A 15,293-nucleotide genomic window follows, 5' to 3' on the forward strand; every position below is an offset into this window, starting at 1 on the left:
CAAGAATAAAGGACTGAAATGTGTCAATGAGGATCAAGGAGGACTGCCATGTTACAACTACAAGGTCATATTCTGCTGTTCCAGAGCAGCTGGACCCCCTGCACCAACTCCATCTAAAGCAAGCCCAGCTACCATTCTGAAATTAGTTGCAAAATCACAAGGATAATATATTAAATGCCATCATTCGTAATTGAGTTTTTTTGGGTTATATCATGTAAATGTGTATTTAAATGCACCACCACCAGGCACAGCCAATCAATGAGATTTGCACTCTTCCTACAGAACTAACTGCATCAAAGGACAAGACACCCGCACCTCCAACCTCTGGCATCAAGGAGCCAGGACCCTCAAATATATACACAGGATGTATATTGGAATAGGTTTAACCCTTTTAACTGGCACAAAAACTGACACCTTTATTCAAGGCATCATGTTTGCAATAACCACAACACAAGCAGTCAAAATGCAAACAAAAAAGACAACTCTGATAATAATATGCACTGTCCTTGAATTTGATTGGTCCACACCCGAGACAGCTTTTCTTAGAGCCTAGTCTCCATTGGTGTTAGACCAGAAGACGCCAAAAGGCGTACAACTCAAAAACAGCGCACTATCAGAATATTGAGGGCTCGGGGTGAGCATTTACATTATGAGACCTCCTTTGCCAGAAACAAGATATAGGAATAGGTTTTACCCTTTTAACTGGCACAAAAACTGACACCTTTATTCAAGGCATCATGTTTGCAATAACCACAACACAAGCAGTCAAAATGCAAACTAAAAAGACAACTCTGATAATAATATGCACTGTCCTTGAATTTGATTGGTCCACACCCGAGACAGCTTTTCTTAGAGCCTAGTCTCCATTGGTGTTAGACCAGAAGACGCCAAAAGGCGTACAACTCAAAAACAGCGCACTATCAGAATATTGAGCGCTCGGGGTGAGCATTTACATTATGAGACCTCCTTTGCCAGAAACAAGATATAGGAATAGGTTTTACCCTTTTAACTGGCACAAAAACTGACACCTTTATTCAAGGCATCATGTTTGCAATAACCACAACACAAGCAGTCAAAATGCAAACTAAAAAGACAACTCTGATAATAATATGCACTGTGCTTGAATTTGATTGGTCCACACCCGAGACAGCTTTTCTTAGAGCCTAGTCTCCATTGGTGTTGGACCAGAAGACGCCAAAAGGCGTACAACTCAAAAACAGCGCAAAGGATGTATATTGCTCAGAATGAAATCACGCAAAATGCGACTACATTTTTAAATCTCAGAGACAAAGTATGATTGTAACTGAATTGTATGAATGGGTGACCACTTCCGCTAACATGATTCATAAACTGAAAGTTTTAGGCTGCAGAGGTCTGAATGCTAAACTCATTTATTTTGCTGTACATCCATGCTCCCACGTCTTTTAAATGTACATTCTTTCAAGATCTATCCCTTTCTCTGCTTTCAAAGTAACACCGAAACTCCCGGTTGAGGAAAAGCCAACAAAGGCAGCTCCAGAAGAAAGTGGCCCTCCTCCTCCAGAACCAACTCCATCGAAGGAGAAGTCACCCCCACCTCCAACATCTAGCTACAAGGAGCCAGAACCATCGCCCTCAGAAGGTCCAGGTGTGTTCATTTTGAAAGAGTATATATATACAGGATGTATACTGCTTAGGATCAAATCACAGATTGTGACTGAATTCGGTAGATGCTAGAAACTAAACATGTTGACGCATGAATGATTTTAGATGTGCGACTACCTGCATTATCTATGTCATATGGCTGAATATTTACAATGTGGACTACAGAGGGCAGAATGCCAGAACCCTTTATTGTGCTGTACTTCCATGCTTCGCTGTCTATAATTCCCACACTCGCACTAACGAGAATGATGAAGCACGGTGAAATAACCCCACAAACCCAGACAGCGTGGGAGGCTTTAATTGAACAGCGGATTGGAAAAACTGTACATTATTTTGGAACACTTTCCAGTAACTCATTTGAAATGCAGACTAAAAGTATCGTCTGAAGGTTGTTTACAACTTTTTGCAAGGGGTAATTGGGAATGCATGCACAATCTTCATTCTATCAACATCCATCCCTTGCTTTTCTTTCAAGGTGACACCGAAACCCCCAGTTGAAGAAAAGCCAACAAAGCCAGCTCCTGATAAGAGTTTCCCTCCTCCTCAAGAACCAACTGCATCGAAGGACAAGCCACCCCCACCTCCAACCTCCAGCAACAAGGAGGCAGAACCATCAAGCCCAACTCCAGGCCCAGGTACCATGGTGGAATTAGTTGCAAGATCACATGTGGATAATATATTACATACAATCATATCAGTTTAACACGTAGGCTTTCGCGTCCAATATTATTCATAATAAAGGTACACTACTTAGGATCAGCTACAGGCTTAGTGCGGCTTGGAAGCGTATTATTAAATAATACATATTGCAATTCTTTATAGGGGAAACACATACTAATTAACGTATTACTAACATAGCATATAATCACAATAACACATATTATAACTAATACTAATCTACAACTCATTACTAATCATAACCATTGACTGATTACCAATCGATTATATAATTACAATACCCTCCCCCTCTGCCTCAAATCACTGCACCTGAATGAGTTAAATGATGACGTCACCCTGCTGCTCTATTTAAGACCGGGATCAAGTGAGGGCTTTACCATTCTGGCGAATTCCCTGATGATGCTGGATGTAGTTACCAGCAAAAAGTCGTACTCAAACTGTAAATGTTGTGGATTCACTCTTCAACACACCGGTGGGCTAAAGTAGTGAACTATGTGTCTTTTGTCAACGTGACACTTTTTTGCTGATTGGCCGTGTCGGGTGGTGGAGGGTTACCACACATTTATAAATAACGCAATCTAACCCAAAAACCTTTATTATGAATACATCATATGTTCAGTCAAAGCAACCAGTTGTTCTGGTTGTGCCGGGACATTCCCGGTTTCAAAAAGGCTATGCTAGTGTCCTGAAGCATTTTAAATTTGGGCTTTTGTCCTACTTTATAGTGTTCTGGTCCCAAACTTGGCTGATTTACTGGAACAGGGTATGACTAACAGATTCTAGGCTGGGTTGGTAGCAGAATAGGAGGAACTTACGGAGCAGTAGGTCAGTCTGTGTCCGAGTTATTGAGCGACCGTATCTTCGCAAAAGAAGGTGGTGCTAACAGAAGGGGTATTGCAGCTCACCAGTCTTTCGGGTTGATACTCAACGAAAATTCGGCAGCTCTATGTACAGTCCATTCATGATGAAGAGGCCCGCTGTATACTGGCTGTATGTAAATACATATTTTGCTATACACTCCTAACAACGGCGCATTCACAGGTATGATACATTTTATAGCTGTCAGAACATTACCTTATTTAAATGTAGTTGATATATATAGTAACCGTTTGACGACTGATTAAGAATGTATCTTTGCAGAAGACTGTACTCCAGGCTGGTCTGACTGGTACGATGAGCAATATCCTGATGAAGAAAATGGCGGAGATGAGGAATCTTATCAGAAGGTCATAGCCTCAGGGAAAGTGGTTTGTCTGCCTGACTCACCAGTGCAAAACATTGAATGCAAAGCAGAGAGATTCCCTAATACCCCATGGCAGGAATTGGGCCAGACAATAACTTGTGACAAGAATAAAGGACTGAATTGTGTCAATGAGGATCAAGGAGGACTGCCATGTTACAACTACAAGGTCAGATTCTGCTGCTCCAGAGCAGCTGGACCCCCTGCACCAACTCCATCTAAAGCAAGCCCAGGTACCATTCTGGAATTAGTTGCAAAATCACATGGATAATATATTAAATGCCATCATTCGTAATTGAGTTTTTTTGGGTTATATCAGGTAAATGTGTATTTAAATGCACCACCACCAGGCACAGCCAATCAGTGAGGTTTGCACTCTTCCTACAGAACCAACTGCATCGAAGGACAAGACACCCGCACCTCCAACCTCTGGCATCAAGGAGCCAGGACACTCAAACCCAGAAGGGTCAGGTGTGTCCATGCTCTAAGAATATATATACACAGGATGTATAATACTCATAATCAAATCACGCAAAATGCGACTACATTTTTAGATCTCAGAGACGAAGTATGATTGTAACTGAATGGTATGAATTGGTGACCAATTCCGCTAACATGATTCATAATCTGAAAGTTTTAGGCTGCAGAGGTCTGAATGCTAAACTCATTTATTGTGCTGTACGGCCATGCTCCCACGTCTTTTAAATGTAAATTTTTTCAAGATCTATCCCTTTCTCTTCTTTCAAAGTAACACCGAAACCCCCGGTTGAGGAAAAGCCACCAAAGGCAGCATCAGAAGAAAGTGGCCCTCCTCCTGCAAAACCAACTCCATCGAAGGAGAAGTCACCCCCACCTCCAACCTCTAGCAACAAGGAGCCAGAACCATCGCCCGCAGAAGGTCCAGGTGTGTTCATTTTGTAAGAATATATATATACAGGATGTATACTGCTTAGGATCAAATCACACAGATTGTGACTGAATTCGGTAGATGCTAGAAACTAAACATGGTGACGCATGAATGATTTTAGATGGGCGACTACCTGCAAGATGATTTATCTGCATAATTGATGTCATAAGGCTGAATATTTACAATGTGGACTACAGAGGGCAGAATGCCAGAACCCTTTATTGTGCTGTACTTCCATGCTTCCCTGTCTATAATTCCCACACTCGCACTAAAGAGAATGATGAAGCACGGTCAAATAACCTCACAAAACCAGACAGCGTGGGGAGGCTTTAATTGAACAGTGGATTGGCAAACCTGTACATTATTTTGGAACACTTTCCAGTAACTCATTTGAAATGCAGATTAAAAGTATCGTCTGAAGGTTGTTTACAACTATTTGCAAGGGGTAATTGGGAATGCATGCACAATCTTCATTCTATCAACATCCATCCCTTGCTTTTCTTTCAAAGTGACACCGAAACCCCCAGTTGAAGAAAAGCCAACAAAGCCAGCTCCTGATAAGAGTGGCCCTCCTCCTCTAGAACCAACTGCATCGAAGGAGAAGCCACCCCCACCTCCAACCTCCAGCAACAAGGAGCCAGAACCATCACCCCCAGAAGGGCCAGGTGTGTTCATTTTGCAAGATTATTTATAAATATAACAGCTGTATACTACTTACGATCAGATTACACAATGCGACTTAATATGTTAGATCTCATAATCGAATTAGACTTGCACCTGGATGAGGTTGGGATGGGTGACTACTTGTGTAACAGATATCATAGGCTAATGTTTAACAATGTGGCTGCAGAGGGCAGAATGCCACGCACCTTTATTGTTCTGTATATCCATGCTCCCACGTCTAAACAATCTACATTCTGTCATCATCCATCCCTTGCTTTTCTTTCAAAGTGACACCGAAACTCCCGGTAGAGGAAAATCCAAAAAAGCCAGCTCCTGAAAAGAGTGGCGCTCCTCCTCCAGAGCCAACTGGATCGAAGGACAAGACACCCGCACCTCCAACCTCCAGCAGCAACGAGCCAGAACCATCACCCCCAACTCAAGGCCCAGGTACCATGGTGGAATTAGTTGCAAGATCACATGTGGATAATATATTACATACAATCATATCAGTTTAACACGTAGGCTTTCGCGTCCACTATGATTCATAATAAAGGTACACTACTTAGGATCAGCTACAGGATTAGTGCGGCTTGGAAACGTATTATTAAATAATACATATTACAATTCCTTATAGGGGAAACACATACTAATGAACGTATTACTAACATAGCATATAATCACAATAACACACATAACTAATACTAATCTACAACTCATTACTAATCATAACCATTGACTGATTACCAATCGATTATATAATTACAATACCCCCCCCTCTGCCTCAAATCACTGCACCTGAATGAGTTAAAAGATGACGTCACCCTGCTGCTCTATTTAAGACCGGGATCAAGTGAGGGCTTTACCATTCTGGCGAATTCCCTGATGATGCTGGATGTAATTACCAGCGAAACGTTGTACTCAAACTGTAAATGTTGTGGATTCACTCTTCAACACACCGGTGGGCTAAAGTAGTGAACTATTTGTCTTTTCTCAACGTGACACTTTTTTGCTGATTGGCCGTGTCGGGTGGTGGAGGGTTACCACACATTTATAAATAACGTGATATAACCCAAAAACCTTTATTATGAATACATCATATGTTCAGTCAAAGCAACCAGTTGTTCTGGTTGTGCCGGGACATTCCCGGTTTCAAAAAGGCTATGCTAGTGTCCTGAAGCATTTTAAATTTGGGCTTTTGTCCTACTTTACAGTGTTCTGGTCCCAAACTTGGCTGATTTACTGGAACAGGGTATGACTAACAGATTCTAGGCTGGGTTGGTAGCAGAATAGGAGGATCTTACGGAGCAGTAGGTCAGCCTGTGTCAGAGTAATTGAGCGACCGTATCTTCGTAAACGTAGGTGGTGCTAACAGAAGGGGTATGGCAGCTCACCAGTTTTTCGGGTTGATACTCAATGAAAATTCGGCAGCTCTATGTACAGTCCATTCATGATGAAGAGGCCCACTGTATACTTGCTGTATGTAAATACATATTTCGCTATACACTCTTACCAATGGCGCATTCATAGGTTTGATGCATTTTATAGCTGTCAGAACATTACCTTATTTAAATGTAGTAGATATATGCATAGTAACCGTTTGAAGACTGATTAAGAATGTATCTTTGCAGAAGACTGTACTCCAGGCTGGTCTGACTGGTACGATGAGCAATATCCTGATGAAGAAAATGGCGGAGATGAGGAATCTTATCAGAAGGTCATAGCCTCAGGGAAAGTGGTTTGTCTGCCTGACTCACCGGTGCAAAACACTGAATGCAAAGCAGAGAGATTCCCTTATACCCCATGCCAGGAATTGGGCCAGACAATCACTTGTGACAAGAAAGTAAGGACTGAAATGTGTTAATGAGGATCAAGGAGGACTGCCATGTTACAACTACAAGGTCAGATTCTGCTGCTCCAGAGCAGGTGGACCCCCTGAACCAACTCCATCTAAAGCAAGCCCAGGTACCTTTCTAGAATTAGTTGCAAAATCACATGGATAATATATTAAATGCCATCATTCATAATTTAGTTTTTTTGGGTTAGGTCAGGTAAATGTGTATTTAAATGCACCACCACCTGGCACAGCCAATCATTGAGGTTTGCACTCTTCCCTCAGAACCAACTGCATCGAAGGACAAGACACCCGCACCTCCAACCTCTGGCATCAAGGAGCCAGGACCCTCAAACCCAGAAGGGCCAGGTGTGTACATGTTCTAAGAATATATATACACAAGATGTAAATTGCTCAGAATCAATTCACGCAAAATGCAACTACATTTTTAGATCTCAGAGACGAAGCATGATTGTAACGGAATGGTATGAATGGGTGACCACTTCCGCTAACATGATTCATAAACTGAAAGTTTTAGGCTGCAGAGGTCTGAATGCTGAACTCATTTATTGTGCTGTACGTCCATGCTCCCACGTCTCAGAAGAAAGTGGCCCTCCTCCTCCACAACCAGAAGAATGTGGCCCTCCTCCTCCACAACCAACTCCATCCCATAGATGGCGCCGATGATGGCAGCTTCCGCCGGATGGTGCGCCCTGTTTTGTCCAGTTTTGTCTTGAGAGGGGCCTGCTGTTCAACACACCCATGCTGGTGAGAGAGGCCTGCTGTTCATCACACCCGTGCTGGTGAGAGGGGCCTGCTGTTCAACACACCCGTGCTGGTGAGAGAGGCTTGCTGTTCATCACACCCGTGCTAGTGAGAGGGGCCTGCTGTTCAACACAACCGTGCTGGTGAGAGAGGCCTGCTGTTCATCACACCGGTGCTGGTGAGAGGGGCCTGCTGTTGAGCGGCCTGCTGTTCAGCACACCCGTGTTGGTGAGAGGGGCCTGCTGTTCAACACACCCGTGCTGGTGAGAGAGGCCTACTGTTCATCACACCCGTGCTGGTGAGAAGGGCCTGCTGTTCATCATAGCTGTGCTGGTGAGAGGGGCCTGCTGTTCAGCACACCCGTGCTGGTGCGAAGATGGCGCGGATGATGGTAGCCTCAGCCGGTCGGTGCGCCCTGTTTTGTCTTGTTTTGTCTGTCAATTCAGTGTTTTGCCAAGATTTTCGGAGTTCTCTAACAAGAGACGAACTTTTAAATATCAGGGAAACAACTCCTGTGGATTTAATTCCTACTTTTCTGCTTCCAGCGACAGAATTAGTAGGCTTTTTAGTAAATGCCGCACTAGGCTTTGCTCAAGCAGCGAAACGCCGCCCAAAGGGTAAACGGTCGGGGGCTCTAGTACGGCTACGCAGACGCGGGATCCGAACAGTGCTCCTGAGCTTTTTCCTCTCCAACGTACGTTCACTGTACAACAAAATGGATGAACTTCAGCTACTGATGGTAAAAAACAAAGACTTTCTTTCATCTTCTGTGTTGTGCTTCACGGAGACATGGCTGTGTGATTTGATTCCGGACACCTCGCTACAACTAGCAGGATTCTATCTTGTAAGATTGTATCGTGACATAGCACTCTCCGGCAAGACGAAAGGCGGTGGTATTTGTTTTTACATTAACAGTGGCTGGTGTGTAGATGTCACAGTGATTCTGCAACATTGTTCTCCACTCCTTGAATCAATTTTTATAACTTGTAAACCGTTTTACTCGCCTCGCGAGTTCGCGTCGCTCATTTTGGTCGGAGTTTATTTGCCGCCTTGTCCTCAGGTTAAAGAGGCCCAACGCATGCTCGCCGATCAGATTCTGAGTGTGGAGCGAGCAAATCCAGATGCGTTGGTTATTGTACTTGGCGACTTTAACAAAGGTAATCTCAGCCACGAACTCCCCAAATACATACAATTCATTAAATGCCGAACCAGAGAAGGGAACACTCTGGATCACTGCTACACTACAGTCAGTAGAGCCTACCACGCCGTCCCCTGAGCAGCACTAGGACACTCTGACCATGCCATGGTCCACCTGATTCCTGCATACAGGCAGAAACTAAAACTCTGTAAACCTGCTGTGAGGACATCTAAACAGTGGACCAGTGAGGCTGTGGAAGATTTGCGGGCGTGCTTAGACTGTACTGACTGGGATATGTTCACGACTGCTACCAATAGTCTGGATGAACTCACAGAGGCTGTGACGTCCTACATCAGCTTCTGTGAGGACTGCTGTATCCCAACACGTACCAGGGTGAACTTTAACAACAATAAGCCCTGGTTCTCAGCAAAGCTCAGAAGGTTGAGGTTGGAGAAGGAGGAAGCGTTTAGGAGTGGAGATAGAGACAGATTCAAGGAGTCGAAGAACAGGTTTAGCAAAGCGGTGAGAGAGGCTAGACGACTGTACTCAGAGAGACTAAAACACCGGTTCTCTACTAACGACGCTGCTTCTGTCTGGAGAGGGCTCAGGCAGATCACCAACTACAAACCCAGAGCCCCCCACACCACTAACGACTCCCGCCTAGCCAACGACCTGAACGAGTTCTGCTGTAGATTTGAAAGACAATTGAACTGTCCTGAACCACCCCTTCCCACCCAAGAGGCCCCATCCCCCACCCATACTACAGAGACGACTCTCTCCTTTCAGGAGGGAGAAGTTAATAGACTTTTCAAGAGGCAGAATCCACTCAAAGCAGCCGGGCCAGACTCTGTCTCTCCAGCCACCCTCAGGCACTGCGCTGACCAGCTGTCTCCGGTGTTCACCAACATCTTTAACACCTCCCTGGAGACATGCCATGTACCAGCCTGTCTCAAGTCCTCCACCATCATCCCTGTGCCCAAAAAGCTAAGGCCAACAGGACTAAATGATTACAGACCGGTCGCCCTTACATCTGTGGTAATGAAGTCTTTTGAGCGCCTGGTCCTGGCACACCTCAAAGCCATCACAGACCCTCTCCTGGACCCCCTTCAGTTTGCCTACAGAGCCAACAGGTCTGTGGACGACGCAGTTAACATGGCCCTCCACTTCACCCTACAGCATCTGGATGCCCCAGCATCCTACGCCAGGATCCTGTTTGTGGACTTCAGCTCTGCCTTCAACTCCATCATCCCTGCCCTGCTTCAGGACAAGCTCTTCCAGCTGAACGTGCCCTACACCACCTGTAAATGGATCACAGACTTCCTGTCTGACAGGAAGCAGTGCGTTAAGCTGGGAACACAAGTCTCTGACTCCAGGTCCATCAGCACCGGAACTCCTCAGGGCTGCGTCCTTTCCCCACTGCTCTTCTCCCTGTATACCAACAGCTGCACCTCCAATCATCTGTCCGTCAAACTCTTGAAGTTTGCGGACAACACCACCCTCATTGGGCTGATCTCTGGTGGGGATGAGTCTGACTATAGGTGGGAAGCTGACAACCTGGTGACCTGGTGTAGCCAGAACAACTTAGAGCTAAATGCTCTAAAGACAGTTGAGATGGTTGTGGACTTCAGGAAGAATACAGCCCCACTCACCCCCATCACCCTGTTAGACTCCCCAGTCAAAATTGTAGAGTCCTTCCACTTCCTGGGCACTATTTTCTCCCGGGACCTCAAGTGGGAACTGAACATCAGCTCCCTCACCAAGAGAGCTCAACAGAGGATGTACTTTCTACGGCAGCTGAAGAAATTCAACCTACCAAAGACAATGATGGTGCAATTCTATACAGCGATCATTGAATCCATCCTCACCTCCTCCATAACCGTCTGGTACGCTGCTGCCACTGCCAAGGACAAGAGCAGACTGCAGCGTATCATCCACACTGCTGAGAAGGTAATTGCCTGCAATCTACCAACCCTCGAGGACCTGCACACGACAAGGACCATGAGGCGAGCGAGGAAGATTATGGCCGATTCCTCCCACCCTGGACACTCTCTGTTTCAGCTACTCCCCTCCGGCAGAAGGCTTCGGTCCATCAGGACCAAAACCTCACGCCATAAAAACAGTTTCTTCCCATCTGCTGCTGGCCTGTTAAACAAGGCCAAGGGCTTACACTGATTTTAACATTTTATCTACATAATGACACCTTGCCGATATTAACTATGTTAACCTATTTGTATTTTTTATTTTTAAATTATATCTTAAAGCTATTTTATATTCGATATTTATTCAATTTGATATACTTCAGCCCCTTGGTGTTATTTAGACTTTTAACCCTTATTATTACAGTAAGACTTGTTTAAAACTTATTTAAGATTTTAGATTCCTATATGTTGAATGTATGCACCATCCTGCCAAAGTAAATTCCGTGTCGGTGTGAACTTTCATGGCGAATAAAACCCTTTCTGATTCTGATTCTGATCGAAGGAGAAGTTACCCCCACCTCCAACCTCTAGCAACAAGGAGCCAGAACCATCGCCCTCAGATGGTCCAGGTGTGTTCATTTTGTAAGAGTATATATATACAGGATGAATACTGCTTAGGATCAAATCGCACAGATTGTGACTGAATTCGGTATATGCTAGAAACTAAACATGGTGACGCATGAATTATTTTAGATGGGTGACTACCTGCATAATTGATGTCATAAGGCTGAATATTTACAATGTGGACTACAGATGGCAGAATGCCAGAACCCTTTATTGTGCTGTACTTCCATGCTTCGCTATCGATAATTCCCACACTCGCACTAACGAGAATGATGAAGCACGGTTAAATAACCCCACGAACCCAGACAGCGTGGAAGGCTTTAATTGAACAGCGGATTGGAAAAAACTGTACATTATTTTGGAACACTTTCAAGTAGTTCATTTGAAATGCAGATTAAAAGTATCATCTGAAGGTTGTTTACAACTTTTTGCAAGGGGTAATTGGGAATGCATGCGCAATCTTCATTCTATCAACATCCATCCCTTGCTTTTCTTTCCAAGTGACACCGAAACCCCCGGTTGAAGAAAAGCCAACAAAGCCAGCTCCTGATAAGAGTGGCCCTCCTCCTCAAGAACCAACTGCATCGAAGGACAAGCCACCCCCACCTCCAACCTCCAGCAACAAGGAGCCAGAACCATCACCCCCAGAAGGGCCAGGTGTGTTCATTTTGCAAGATTATATATAAATATAATGGCTGTATAATACTTAGGATCAGATTACACAATGCGACTTAATATGTTAGATCTTGTAATCGAATTAGACTTGCACCTGGATGAGGTTGGGATGGGTGACTACTTGTGTAACAGATATCATAGGCTAATGTTTAACAATGTGGCTGCAGAGGGCAGAATGCCACGCACCTTTATTGTTCTGTATATCCATGCTCCCACGTCTAAACAATCTACATTCTGTCATCATCCATCCCTTGCTTTTCTTTCAAAGTGACACCCAAACCCCCGGTTGAGGAAAAGCCAACAAAGCCAGCTCCTGAAGAGAGTGGCGCTCCTCCTCCAGAGCCAACTGGATCGAAGGACAAGACACCCCCACCTCCAACCTCCAGCAGCAAGGAGCCAGAACCATCAACCCCAACTCCAGGCCCAGGTACCATGGTGGAATTAGTTGCAAGATCACATGTGGATAATATATAACATACAATCATATCAGTTTAACACATGTTCAGTCAAAGCAACCAGTTGTTCTGGTTGTGCCGGGACATTCCCGGTTGCAAAAAGACTATGCTAGTGTCCTGAAGCATTTTAATTTGGGCTTTTGTACTACTTTACAGTGTTCTGGTCCCAACCTTGGCTCATTTACTGGAAGAGGGTATGACTCACAGACTCTAGGCTAGGTTGGTAGCAGAATAGGAGGAACTTACGAAGCAGTAGGTCACTCTGTGTCAGAGTTATTGATCGACCGTATCTTCGTAAAAGAAGGTGGTGCTAACAGAAGGGGTATTGCAGCTCATCAGTCTTTCGGGTTGATACTCAACGAAAATTCGGCAGCTCTATGTACAGTCCTTTCATGATTAAGAGGCTCACTGTATCCTTGCTGTACGTAAATACATATTTCGCTGTACACTCCTACCAACGGCGCATTCATAGGTATGATGCATTTTATAGCTGTCAGAACATTATCTTAGAGAAATGGAGTTCATATATACATTGTAACCATTTGAAGACTGATTGAGAATGTATCTTTGCAGAAGAAGACTGTGCTACAGGCTGGTCTGAGTGGTACGATGATCAATATCCTGATGAAGAAAATGGTGGAGATGATGAATCATACGAGAAGGTCATAGCCTCAGGGAAAGTGGTTTGTCTGCCTGGCTCATCAGTGGAAAAAAATGACTGCAAAGCAGAGAGATTCCCTAATACCCCATGGCAGGAATTGGGCCAGACGATCACATGTGACAAGAGCACAGGCCTGAAATGCTCTCATGACGATCAAGGCATGTTTATATGTTACAACTACAAGGTCAGATTCTGCTGCCCCAAATCAGGTGGCCCACCTCCACCACCCATTACTCAGGCCCCAACCAAAGGGGCCCCTGAGAAACCACCAACAGCAGCTGCTCCGGAAACAACGAAAAGGAAACCAAAGTCCCCACCAGTGCCTAAAGAGATCATCACTATCGGTGAAGGTAACTATGACAATGGGAACATGAACAACATCAATTATCTTCTAGTTAAAATAAATCACGTCAGTAACATGACCGTCCTTCACCTTGTAAACATTCCACCAATCAGAAGTATTGTACCTTTTATTGAGATCAAAGACAGCTTTTACTCAACATTGAAAACTGATACTTTGGGAAATAAGCATAATGCTTGGGCAGTTTTTCTAATATTTGACTTATGAATATATTCAAAACACGTGAGATCAAAAACACTTTAAATTAGATTAAACACGTTTTGTGACTTCACATGATAGGTTATAATCCACGTTAAAATAATAGACGTTTGAAAAGTAAACAAATTCAAGTAAAATACATTGCCCGTGTATGCAAGCTACATAGATAAACATCATGCTACAGGTATACACGTATTTAATACACACACTACACCTGGCTAATTTCCCAATTGCTGATGTTAACAGTGCTCCAGATACTAATTTTCTGAAGTTATTATTCCCCCATTCCATGCGTCTCTATGAGTCAATGTTTAGAACGTTTTTAACAAAATCGAATGTTGTAAAAAGGCAGCCATTTGGTCAAATGATGCAGCATCCATTTCAATTTGTAAACCCAACATTTGGATGGGTCCACTTCAATGCAATCAATAGAAACTCATAACTGCTTACCTGTCCTAACAAACATTATTTTGGGAGATGTAACATTCAGTGATGATGATTATGTGTATTATTTTACGTGATACACACCATAATTCACTTATATTTTTTGCAGAATTGATTGTTCCTGCAACACAGCAACCAATTGAGGCTACAAAACCAAATGAAACACCCACCAAACAAGGTAAGGATTGGAGTGTGGTAAGATAGTCTTGAGGCCTGTTTTAATGCATACATATGGTTTAAATATTTTCCATAATCTGTTTGAATTTCATCACTGATTAATGTTCTATGTTTACAGAAGATTGTGCTTTAGGCTGGTCTGACTGGTACGATGATCAATATCCTGATGAAGAAAATGGCGGAGATGAGGAATCCTACCAAAAGATTATAGACTCGGGGAAAGAGGTCTGTCTGCCTGACTCATCAGTGGAAAAATTTGACTGCAAAGCAGAAAGATTCCCGAATACCCCATGGGAGGAATTAGGCCAGACGATCACTTGTGACCAGAGCACAGGCTTGAAATGCTCTAATAACAATCAGGACTATTTGCCATGTTACAACTACAAGGTCAGATTCTGCTGCTCCAGAGCAGGTGGACCCCCTGCACCAACTCCATCTAAAGCAAGCCCAGATACCATTCTGGAATTAGTTGGAAAATCACATGGATAATATATTAAATGCCATCATTCATAATTAAGGTTTTTTTTAGATCAGGTAAATGTGTATTTAAATGCACCACCACCTGGCACAGCCAATCAGTGAGGTTTGCACTATTCCCCCAGAACCAACTGCATCGATGGACAAGATACCCGCACCTCCAACCTCTGGCATCAAGGAGCCAGGACCCTCAAACCCAGAAGGGTCAGGTGTGTCCATGCTCTAAGAATATATACACAGGATGTATAATACTCATAATCAAATCACGCAAAATGCGACTACATTTTTAGATCTCAGAGATGAAGTATGATTGTAACTGGATGGAATGAATGAGTGACCACGGCAGTTAACATGATTTATAAACTGAAAGTTTTAGGCTGCAGAGGTCTGAATGCTAAACTCATTTTTCGTGCTGTACGTCCATGCTCCCACGTCT

General features: G+C 43.8%; 1 protein-coding gene and 1 long non-coding RNA gene across 2 annotated transcripts; both read left to right on the plus strand.

Moving 5' to 3' along the window:
* Nucleotides 1–318: 318 nt before the first annotated feature.
* On the plus strand, nucleotides 319–5,447 carry LOC142908272 (uncharacterized). The gene is made up of 3 exons (XR_012931667.1): nucleotides 319–1,627; nucleotides 2,120–4,466; nucleotides 4,979–5,447. It is a non-coding gene; the product is annotated as an uncharacterized LOC142908272 (long non-coding RNA).
* A 1,811-nt stretch (nucleotides 5,448–7,258) lies between these two features.
* LOC142908253 (uncharacterized) lies at nucleotides 7,259–15,060 on the plus strand. The gene is made up of 8 exons (XM_076058692.1): nucleotides 7,259–7,332; nucleotides 7,565–10,813; nucleotides 11,348–11,414; nucleotides 11,911–12,066; nucleotides 12,353–12,511; nucleotides 13,113–13,550; nucleotides 14,313–14,381; nucleotides 14,499–15,060. Exons 2-8 carry the CDS (start codon nucleotides 9,032–9,034, stop codon nucleotides 14,867–14,869), a joined length of 3,042 nt encoding a protein of 1,013 aa, XP_075914807.1. The 5' UTR covers nucleotides 7,259–7,332; nucleotides 7,565–9,031; the 3' UTR covers nucleotides 14,870–15,060.
* Nucleotides 15,061–15,293: the final 233 nt, after the last annotated feature.

Source organism: Petromyzon marinus (assembly GCF_048934315.1).
Source record: "Petromyzon marinus isolate PM22_M1 ecotype Great Lakes invasive population chromosome 78 unlocalized genomic scaffold, UKy_Petmar_22M1.pri1.0 chr78_unloc.1, whole genome shotgun sequence".
NCBI lineage: Eukaryota > Metazoa > Chordata > Hyperoartia > Petromyzontiformes > Petromyzontidae > Petromyzon > Petromyzon marinus.

What these genes read in the sequence shown, in the direction of transcription:
- LOC142908253 (XM_076058692.1), top strand. Translation starts at nt 9,032, where the DNA reads ATGGTCCACCTGATTCCTGCATACAGGCAGAAACTAAAACTCTGTAAA. An exon ending in ATCGCCCTCAGATGGTCCAG is followed by an intron (nt 11,415 to 11,910) that starts GTGTGTTCATTT and finishes TTTCTTTCCAAG; the next exon opens with TGACACCGAAACCCCCGGTT. An exon ending in AACCCCAACTCCAGGCCCAG is followed by an intron (nt 12,512 to 13,112) that starts GTACCATGGTGG and finishes GTATCTTTGCAG; the next exon opens with AAGAAGACTGTGCTACAGGC.